Source organism: Labeo rohita, unplaced genomic scaffold (genome assembly GCF_022985175.1).
Source record: "Labeo rohita strain BAU-BD-2019 unplaced genomic scaffold, IGBB_LRoh.1.0 scaffold_768, whole genome shotgun sequence".
NCBI lineage: Eukaryota > Metazoa > Chordata > Actinopteri > Cypriniformes > Cyprinidae > Labeo > Labeo rohita.
The window spans coordinates 1-10,618 of record NW_026129709.1 but is presented as its reverse complement, the minus strand read 5'-3'; the positions used below and the strand labels follow the sequence as shown (position 1 = coordinate 10,618).

Here is a 10,618-nt window from a genome sequence, read left to right as displayed (position 1 = left end):
GCTCTGGCTTCAGCTCTGAGATCAAACCCTTCACACCTGATAGAGCTGGATCTCACAGGAAATGATCCTGGACAATCAGGAGTGAAGCAGCTCAATGATTTACTACAGGATCCAAACTGTCAACTCAAGACACTGAGGTGAGATGTGATGAAATAATACAAAATGAATTGCAAGCAAATCATTTATTTAAATATTATTTCACAAATATAAAATAAACAATTTCAAATGCAGAATCATAGGCTATTTTTATTACATCAAGTTTATTAGGAATTTAATTGAATATTGTTTCATCTTATTTTCTGCAGGTTTTTGAGTCCTGCTGCAGAAGAAGCCTGTAAATATCTAAATAAAGTTCTTCACACTAAAAACCCATTACTCCTGAGAAAGCTGAAACTGAGTGGACGTGAACTAGGAGACACACAAGTGAATCAGATCGCGGCTCTACTGCAGGATAAACACTGTAAACTCAACACACTGATGTGAGTTTTCCACATGGTTTAATGCTTTACTAAAAATGTTGATGTTACATATTTCCCAGTCTAATGAAACACTGTTATTGTTCTTTGTTTCTTTCTCTACAGGTTGAAGAATAACAGGATTACAGAAAAAGGTTGTGCTGCTCTAATTTCAGCATTTAATTCAAATCCTTCAAACCTAAAAGAGCTGGATCTGAGTGGAAATAAACTAGGAAACACAGGAATGGAGAAGATCTGTCTTCTGTTGGAAAATCCTCAATGCAAATTGGAGAAACTGAAGTGTGTTTTTTTTTTTTTTTTATTTATGTACTTTTCAGCATGTTTATATACATTTTTTTTTACTCATTTAATTAGTTTAACTGTAAAAATGTGAATGTTTAATTTAAAGAACATGACTGAGGACATGTTCATTTATTAATGATGGAATTTGATTACTGGGATTTTTGCCAATATTAAAATAAAAAAAACATTATATTGCCATACATTTTTGCACTTTATGGCAATAATTTGTTAATAATTTGTCTATTTGTGTTGTCAGAAGCCGTTTATAAATCCTGTTAGTGATATGATAATATATGTCTCCAAAAAGAATGACAATTTTTGTTGTTTTTTTTTTTTGTTTTTTTGTTTAGACTTTCAGACTGCAGTATCACTGAAGAAGGTTATAAAGCTCTGGCTTCAGCTCTGAGATCAAACCCTTCACACCTGATAGAGCTGGATCTCACAGGAAATGATCCTGGACAATCAGGAGTGAAGGAGTTCAAAAAAATACTACAGGATAAATTGACCATCAGGTGATTAAAACCTTTAAATATTTATTAAAATTGTACTTTTAAAATAACCTGTAACCATTACATCAGTAATCAGTTGCTGTTTCATGCCCTGTATTGATCCATTGCTCATTAATCACATAATATAAAGAATATCAAAATTGGCAGAATTAAGTATTTGTTTGAATAAGCCATAAACTCACTGTATTAACAGCACATTAACAGTGCAATCAGTTGCTACACTTCTACTGCACTGATGGAGACAGTACAGATTTTATAATTTCTTAAACAGTAAACAAATTAAGCAATTGTCAATAAATTATTTACACAAATGCAATAAATATTCAAACATCACAAAATGTCCTCTAAAAATTACAATTTAGTACAGATTGTCACTTCTCTCCAATTTTAGTGTTTTTATCCATTTTTCACATACCAAAAAAGTGTTGTTCACATTGACTAATAACAGATTCTCTTTCATCTGTACAAACTTAAAATATATATTTGATATCTATAAACAATTATTCATTAAAGAAAACATTTTGTATACATTCTTATTTGGTTGTCACACAAAAAACTCTTTGTAGCCTTCTGTGAGCATTAGTTTATGGGTGTAAAACCTAAAAAGAATGTTTTAGAAACCAATTCCAAACTCTAGGAACAACTTAAAACCAAAAGCAGCAACACAGTAATACACTAACTATGAAAACATATTAGTGGGAATGATCTATGTTTGCTGACAAGATTATCTAATCTGAAATTGTCTCCTGCTTCCTGTAGGTTTTTGAAAAGTCCTGCTGCAGAGGAAGCATGTGATTATCTTACTAAAGTTCTAGGCACAAGTCCATTATTACTGAAAGAACTGGATCTGAGTGAAAAAAAATTAGGAGACCTGAATGGAGAGAAACTCTCTGCTCTTTTGATGGACTCTCATTGCAAAGTGGAGAAAATAAAGTGAGTGAACATGAGTTTATATGTTATAACTTCTATTTAGATTACAAAACACTGTCAGTCACATGTGTGAGCAGATATGAAGACCTGTTGATCTGATGTGTGTTGAAAATGTGGTGAATAAATAACAAAATGTTTTTTTTGTGTTTAGGCTGAATAATTGTAAGCTGACAGAGAAAAGCTGTCAAGTTCTAGCTAATGTTCTCTCTTCCAAAACAATCCTGAAAGAAATGGACCTGAACAACAGTCGTCTGCTGGACTCAGGAGTCAAAGAGATCTGTGAGGGACTGAAGAAACATGTGTGTGAGCTGAAGATACTGAGGTAAGACACCATAAACTCTTGTTCATTCAGATTGACACAAAGATGCACATGCTGTCAGTGTGATTATTATTATTTTTTTATTTTTTATTTTTTACTGTAATAACCTAAATTAAATCACATTTAGAACAAACCCACACATATTTAACAAAAACAGATTCCTAGTCACTATTATATGATTAATCATGCATTTTAATGCCAGAATAAAACTGTGGCATATCTGATAAGGTAAGCTGTAGTGATTTAGTCATATTTATTGATATTAGACTGATGAATTAATCTGCAATGTTAATTTAAGTTTGTGGTTTTATTTTTTTCTAGACTTTCAAACTGTGGTATTACTGAAGATGGTTATAAATCTCTGGCTTCAGCGCTAAAATCAAACCCTTCACACCTGATAGAGCTGGATCTCACAGGAAATGATCCTGGACAATCAGGAATAAAGCAACTCTGTGATTTTCTACAGGATCCAAACTGTCAACTGAAGACACTGAGGTAAGCGTCCTTCAAATATTAACATTCAACAGTCCAAAAAAAAATTAGGTTCAAGACAATTAATTTGTCAAAAAGACATTTTTAAAAGCTTTGAAATGACTGAAGTCACTTTCACAACATTGTGAACATAAATCACTGTATGGTAGATAATATCAATGTACTTCTACTTTGTCCAGGTTGTTACAAAGTCCAGATGCAGTAGAAGCCTGTAAATATCTGAATGATGTTCTTCACTTAAAAAACCCATTACTCCAGAGTGAGCTGAATCTGAGTGGACGTGAACTAGGAGACACACGAGTGAATCAGATCGCTGCTCTACTGCAGGATAAACACTGTAAAATCAGCACACTTAAGTGAGTATTGTGTTCATTTATTATTGTTGATATTTTGAGCCAGAGGCTTCAGTATAGTAGTATTAAAATTAAACAGGCCTTTAAAACACACAAATAATTAAAAAAAAAAAATGAAGTTTATCTTTTAAACATTAGGCCAAGTCATTTTGATCTTGGGTCAGTAACTATGAATGAACACTTGATCAGATTAATCTTTGTTTGTTGCTCTTTGTTCGTGTTAGTTCACAGTGCATAATTTTAAGAGAGATATTTATTTATATTCATTTAACTTTTCATCATTTGTAGAATAATTGTTCATCATTAGTTCATGTTAACCAATCTAGGAATCTTTGCTACATGTGGCTGAGAACAGCAAACCTAAATACATGGAAGAACCTTAAACATCTTAAAATTGACATGAAGTGAATTCATCTCAAATAAAAGTATTGCTTCATAGATTTAATGCTGTTTGAAGATAATTTCAAGTGTGACTTTTCAAAAGACAAATTACAGGCAGGCAAAAAAAAAAAAAAAATCATAGATTTGAGAAAGTGTCTCTGAAATCTCTGACTTCATCTCTGAAATCAAATCTATCACACCTGAGAGAACTAGACCTCAGTGCGAATCAACTAGGAGACTCTGGAGCTGAAAACCTTGGTGTTCTGTTGGGCAGTTCACAATGCAAGCTGGAAAAAATACAGTTAGTATCATTACACTGTACACAGTGTGATTTAAATCTACTATTTATTAAGAAAACAGGACACATGAACAAGGAGGCTAAAGACTGTAGGCACTAGTATTTGTTGCTAGTGCACCTCTTGAGATCAGGGGAGGTTTACCTGCAGAGCACCTTAGCGCTGCCCTCCGTTACACTGAAATCTGAGAAAAATTAGCAAAATAAAATAGAAGTGAGAAAAGACAAAAACATGAACAAAAGATTATTCTGATAGAGTTAAATGGTTTTTATAACACTGAGGGTGCTTTTCAAAAAGGGGTCATGAAATGCATGTTTCTGGAAGTGTGCTTATGAAGTTAGCAAGTTTTTTTTCCCCCAAAAGTTTGTAAAATTGATACATTTCTATCCTTATTTTAAGAAACACTCTTGAATCAGTGGGTGTTACTAATTTTAGAAACCCAAATAGATGTCCACTGCTTTGATTTATAATAGACATAAAATGACTTTAAAAAACAACAAAAAATTATTTTAAATTGATTAAGAATGTGAAAATAGTTAATTGAAATATTTCAATCAGTTCTACATTTATAACTCACCACTTAGTGTTTTTTTTTTTTTTTTTTTTGACTGAGTGATGATTGTCTAAACTTGGGTTGAATCTAGTATCCTTAAATCCTCGCTAGGAATTGGTTATTTGTTCTAAAATAAAATTTCCATGCTTCCGCTGGTATATTAAGGTGCTATATGACATTTAGTCATGATGCATTTAACTCACACATAAACTTAACATGAATATGATTCACTGTCTTTCCTTTTTCTGTCTTCAGTCTGTGTGGATGCAGTATTACAGAGAAACAGTGTCTCATCCTGACTTCAGCTCTGAAATCAAACCTTTCACACCTGAGAGAGCTGGACCTCAGTGGGAATAAAATCAAAACAAAGGAGTGAAACACTTATGTGACATACTGATGATTCATGCTGTAAACTGGAGAGACTGAGGTGAGGAACATACTTAAAAATGCTTAAAATCATTTCAACATTGCAATTTACTAAAACACTTTTACTCAATATCTCATAAAGAATCTAAATGGATTATATTTGTGGAAAATAATTCCTGTTGTGTTTTGTGAACTGATGAAAGCAGGGTCTGATATAAACACCTGACAGGTACCAAATGCAGGTAAATTTTGGGCAGTGAATTTCATAGTGTCATAGACGACTATGGCAGGTGATAATTTCATTAGCAATTATTTTTAAAGCACTTTAGATGTGCATAAAGAACCTCAGTAACAGTAATGTTACTAACAGTCATGAAAAAATGTGTAACTACAAAGCACTTTTAAAAACAACAGCAGAGGCCACAGAGCGAACAACAGCAGGGTAATGGTATGAGCCAAGCTGCCTAAAGTACATGCACCTCAAACCAGACAGAGTGTAAGCAAAGGAGCACAAAAAGACAATTTGTTTAATGCAAGAAATTATGTTTGTGATAAGAGTAACTGTAATGGTATTATAACATTAACAGAAATTAACATTAAAATTGCAGAGTGAATGTGTGTTCCTGCAGAATCTTTTATCTCTGACACTTCTTCTCTTTGCTTTAATTTTTCTTTAACCATAAATAATCTATTGATTTTGTAAAAACTTTTAAACTCTTTATTTTTATTTAAATTTTTTTGATAAACACCAAAATGAATACAAAAATCTGAATAGCTGATGAAAACATGTAAATACTTTGTGACTTTCTTCTCTGTAAAAGGTGCATATCAGGAACAGAAAGTCTGCTCTGTTCCATGAGCACCATCTACTGTCAGAGAGTGAAATGCATTTTTATTCAGCCTTTTATTCAGGCTGTCTCCTTCACTCATGGTGGTTGACTGGCTGGGAGTGACACATGCCTTGCTGATGCAACAGTCCAAGTTAATGTTAATGAGAACTTTAAAATATTTTTGGTTCATTATCAAACTTCTGTGGGACAAATTAGACTATGGCAAGCAAAGTTTAAGTAATTAATGGGAAACACGGAATTTTTTTCTGCCACTAAAAATCCATTAGGTGAAATTTTCTCATCACATGGTTTAGAGTTGAAGTGACTTTGCCTACAAAATTATGCTAAGAAATGGCAAAATGACTGTGCCCTCTGGATTAATATTGCACTCTGGGTTAAAGAGAAAATAATTCTCTTTTCTCTGTCTTTCTGTTTGTCTCTTTCTAGTCTAAATGACTGTGGCATTACAGATGTTGCTTGTTTGGCTCAGACTTTGGCTGAAAAGAATGCACTGCAGTTTTTAAAAGAGCTTGATCTGAGTAACAATAAAATAGGAGACTCAAAGCAGCAGCTCATTGATGTGCTACGAAACTCAAACTGTAAACTGAGGTGAGTAAACATCCATTTGTCGCACTCATGCTAACGCCAACATTCAAATATCATTTAATTCCTTTAAATGTATTATATTTCAAACAAATAAAACAAATGTTTTTGATACAGTGTACTTTGTACTATTTGAAATATAGTAACTAATTTCCAACTGTTCCACTCAACACTATTGTTTTCTTCTGATTTCTCCTTCCAGCCTGGAGGAAGAAGTTTTGCGCTCTAAAACTACATTAGTGGATGGTTTACTGGGTCTAAAGCTCAAGAGAAATCTGTGAAATCAACAGAACAAGAAAAGTCACCGTCAGATGAGCAATCCTCAGAAGGTTCTCACTTTAGTACTGCAATAAATCAATATATGTGATGGTAATTGTGGTGAGATATTGTTAAACAGTAAGCAATAAATACAAACAATGCCAAACTTACAGCTACTATAGCTTCAAATAGCACTGCTTTAACAAATCTGAAGTTATTATACTAGCTCTTATAAATTACTGCAGTATATAATAAATGATTACTAATGTATACAGGTAGAAGAGGATTGGAGGTTCAAATAAAATAATGCAGCATTAATAGAAACATACATGTGCACATGAGAAATGTTGAATGTTTATTGTTGGTTTTGTATTTATCTGAATAGTATTTTGCATATTTTAAGGTAAAATACTGCTGATCATAACTGTGATTAAATAATTTAATGCACAAATAAATGTGATTGACTGTGATTATTTACATTTATTGAAAATCTAAAATGAAGATGAAATATTGTGGGCTACAAATGCACAGATTCAAATCAGTCCTTTGCACTGATTTCTAATAGTCATTTTTATAGATTAGTGGTCATATTTAAATTTCTTTATACCATAATTTAATTTTACATTTACCTATGTTTTACATTACATTTCTCTAACATTTTCTATACAGAATGTATTTATTTAAAATTGTGTTTGTATGTTCTGTGTATGTCTCATAAGAAACATGTCTCTGTACATAAGACAAAGCTTTGACTGACATAAGAGTTGTGGATGAATCTGTTCTCCCACAGCAGCCCACACTAATCTTTACCAGTTGAGAGAATTAAAATGTACATATTATGTGCTTTCACAGTCACCAGTTTAGATCTAGGCCTAATGCTTTTTTTATTATTGATTTTAATTTTAATATTCTCTTGTATTTTATTATAATGTGTTTGCATATTGTAAATATAAATAAAAAAAAAAATTGATCATTTTATTTTGTTTGTAGAGTTCATTAGTTCAAAAACCAGCTATCAGTATAATTGGAAATACAGCAGCAAATGTTAAGATTTTCCGTAAAGTTGTAGACTTGAAACTCAAACGCTCACATGTGTTTCTCAAGCTCACCACTAGAGGTCAACACACCATCACATTATGTGAAGTACAAGCAACAATTTCAGCATGTTACTAGTGTCCAAATCTTCAGCAGAACTATTTTACAGTTCTGTGTGTGATTGCTTTTCCTGCTGTGATTCATTATTCCTCTCTGTGCTCCACCATATTCACTGATTATCACCGCTATTGAGACTTTTCCCAGCTAGTGTACAAATTATGTAATGAATATTAATGAATTATCATTATTACACTGAATTTTATGGTTTATAAATTAGATGATTTTCACTTAAACAATGAAATGCATGTTTCTGGATTTGATTAACTCATAAATTTGAATTAAATGACATTTAATCATGATGCAAAACTTGACATGGATCTTGACAACAAAGGAGTGAATCATTTATGTGACATGCTGGATAATTCACGCTGTAAACTGGAGAGATTGAGGTGAGGAACATACTTAAGATGCTTAAAATCATTTCAACATTTCAGTTTATCTAAAACACTTTTACTTAGTATCTCACAAATAATCTAAATTCAGATTATATTTGTGGAAAATAATTCCTGTTGTGTTTTGTGAACTGATTGAAGCAGTGTCTGATATAAACACCTGACAGGTACCAAATGCAGGTACATTTTGGGCAGTGAATTTTATATTGTCACAAATGGCTATGGCAGTTGATAATTTTATTGGCAATTAGTTTTAAAGCACTTTAGATGTGCATAAAGAACCTCAGTAACAGTAATGTCACTAACAGTATTGAAAAAAGTGTGTAACTACAAAGAACTAAAAAAAACAAAAGAACAAAAAAAAAAAAAAAAAATGAGGCCACAGAGTGAACAACAGCAGGGTAATGGTATGAGCCAAGCTGCCTAAAGTACATGCACCTCAAACCAGACAGAGTTTAAGCAAAGGAGCACAAAAAGAAAACAATTTGTTCAATGCAAGAATTATGTTTGTGATAAAAGTAACTGTAATGGTGTTACAACAATAACAGAAATGAACATTGATAAGTTGCAGAGTGAATGTGTGTTCCTGCAAAATCTTCCATCTCTGACACTTCGGTTGTGCTTTTATTTTTCTTTATTATATAATATGTATTAATTTTTAAACCTAACTTATTCCTTCTTTTAAATTTTAAAATGTCAGGTAACTTCTGTTGGTCAATACTGCGAATTTCCCTGTCAAATCTGAACTCGATACAAAATTCATCCAGCGAGGAAAAAAAATAAATAAATGGTGCACTTTAAAAGTAAATGCATCAGTCTGGTGCAATTTCAGGGAACATTAAGAAGCTGAATCTGTTAAGAGTTTTTGTGAGAGTTTTATCTTTTTTTTTTTTTTTTTTTATAAATAATAATAGAAATAATAATATAAAAATGTATATAATATACAAAAAGAAGTTTTCAAAAGTAACAGTACAGATTAAAAGTGCAAAAGAACACAACTATAAAGTTCAATAAACCTTTTTAAATATATATTTTCTAGCATTTTTTTAGATTAAAATGTAAAAATGTTTTAGTAAAAAGTAATTTTTGAAAATAAATATTATGTCTTTATATGTTACACTCTTAAAATTAAAGGTGCTTCACGATGCCAAAGAAGAAACTTTTTTGTCCAAGTGGATCCATAAAGAACCTTTAACATCTGAAGAACCTTTCTGTTTCACTGAAGGTTCTTTGTGGCAAAAGAAGGGTCTTTAGATTATAAAAAGTTGAGAAAGAGATGGTTCTTTAAAGAACCTTTGACTGAATGGTTCTTTGTAGAATCAAAAATGGTTCTTCTGTGGCATCGCTGTGAAGAACCTTTTAAAGGGGTCACCGGATGCCCATTTTCCACAAGTTGATATGATTCTTTAGGGTCTTAATGAAAAGTCTCTAATATACTTTGATAAAAAATTTTCAATGGTTTTGTAAAACAACACCCTTTTTACCTTGTCAAAATCAGCTCTGCAAAAATCATCTCATTCTAAGGGGTTGTTCCTTTAAATGCAAATGAGCTCTGCTCACCCCGCCCCCTCTCTTCTGTCTGTGGAAAGACGGTCTTGTTTACACTAGCCGCATTTAGCCGTGTATATGTTCCTAACTACCACGTTATAAGGAAAGGCGATTGCAAAGATTCATATAAAAAAATACTTATACTCACTTCTGATGTAAGTGAAGTTGGATCATGAATGATTTGCGCGAACATAGACGGATATATGTAAATCAGGAGGCGCATTCACTTCACAAACAAACCTAATCTACTGCATCTTCAGTGGCTCAGAGTAAATGATGACCAATATGTTCATTATTACATCCAGCAAAACAACACAAATGCCAAGATTTTCCTTAAAGTTGTAGACTTGAAACTCAAACGCTCACATGTGTTTCTCAAGTTCACCACTAGAGGTCAACACACCATCACATTATGTGAAGTACAAGCATTATTTCAGCATGTTACTAGTGTCACAATCTTCAGCAGAACTATTTTACAGTTCTGTGTGTGATTGCTTTTCCTGCTGTGATTTATTATTCCTCTCTGTGCTCCACCATATTCATCACCACTACTGAGACTTTTCCCAGCTAGTGTACAAATTATGTAATAAATATTAATTAATTATCATTATTACACTGAATTGTATGCATATAAATTAGATACAACCACTTAAACTTAACTTATTTGATTAACTCATACATTTGCACTATAATTGAATTAAAAAAGAAAATGATCAGTTCAACGACTAGATGTACAATACTTTCAGATAGTTAAATTGCTCATATTTTGTATATTCACACTCTTCATTTTATGTTCAAACGCGAGTTTTGTATGGCGTCAGCTATTATTGTTTTTATTTCTTAAATGTGAAATTATTTATAAATTACATTATTTT

The 10,618-nt window shown here is 32.1% G+C and overlaps 1 protein-coding gene across 1 annotated transcript; it reads left to right on the top strand.

The window, feature by feature from the left end:
* Positions 1–6: 6 nt before the first annotated feature.
* Positions 7–6,612, top strand: LOC127161901 (ribonuclease inhibitor). Its single transcript, XM_051104662.1, has 11 exons — positions 7–137; positions 306–479; positions 582–755; positions 1,109–1,270; positions 2,027–2,200; positions 2,349–2,519; positions 2,838–3,011; positions 3,188–3,364; positions 4,847–5,018; positions 6,235–6,396; positions 6,593–6,612. Coding segments are annotated over exons 2-9 (1,155 nt in total). The 5' UTR covers positions 7–137; positions 306–477; the 3' UTR covers positions 4,968–5,018; positions 6,235–6,396; positions 6,593–6,612.
* Positions 6,613–10,618: the final 4,006 nt, after the last annotated feature.

Excerpts from the sequence above, each read along its gene's own strand:
- LOC127161901 (XM_051104662.1), top strand. Across the intron at positions 756-1,108 it reads TGCAAATTGGAGAAACTGAA|ACTTTCAGACTGCAGTATCA; the intron begins GTGTGTTTTTTT and ends TTTTTTGTTTAG. Across the intron at positions 2,520-2,837 it reads TGTGAGCTGAAGATACTGAG|ACTTTCAAACTGTGGTATTA; the intron begins GTAAGACACCAT and ends ATTTTTTTCTAG.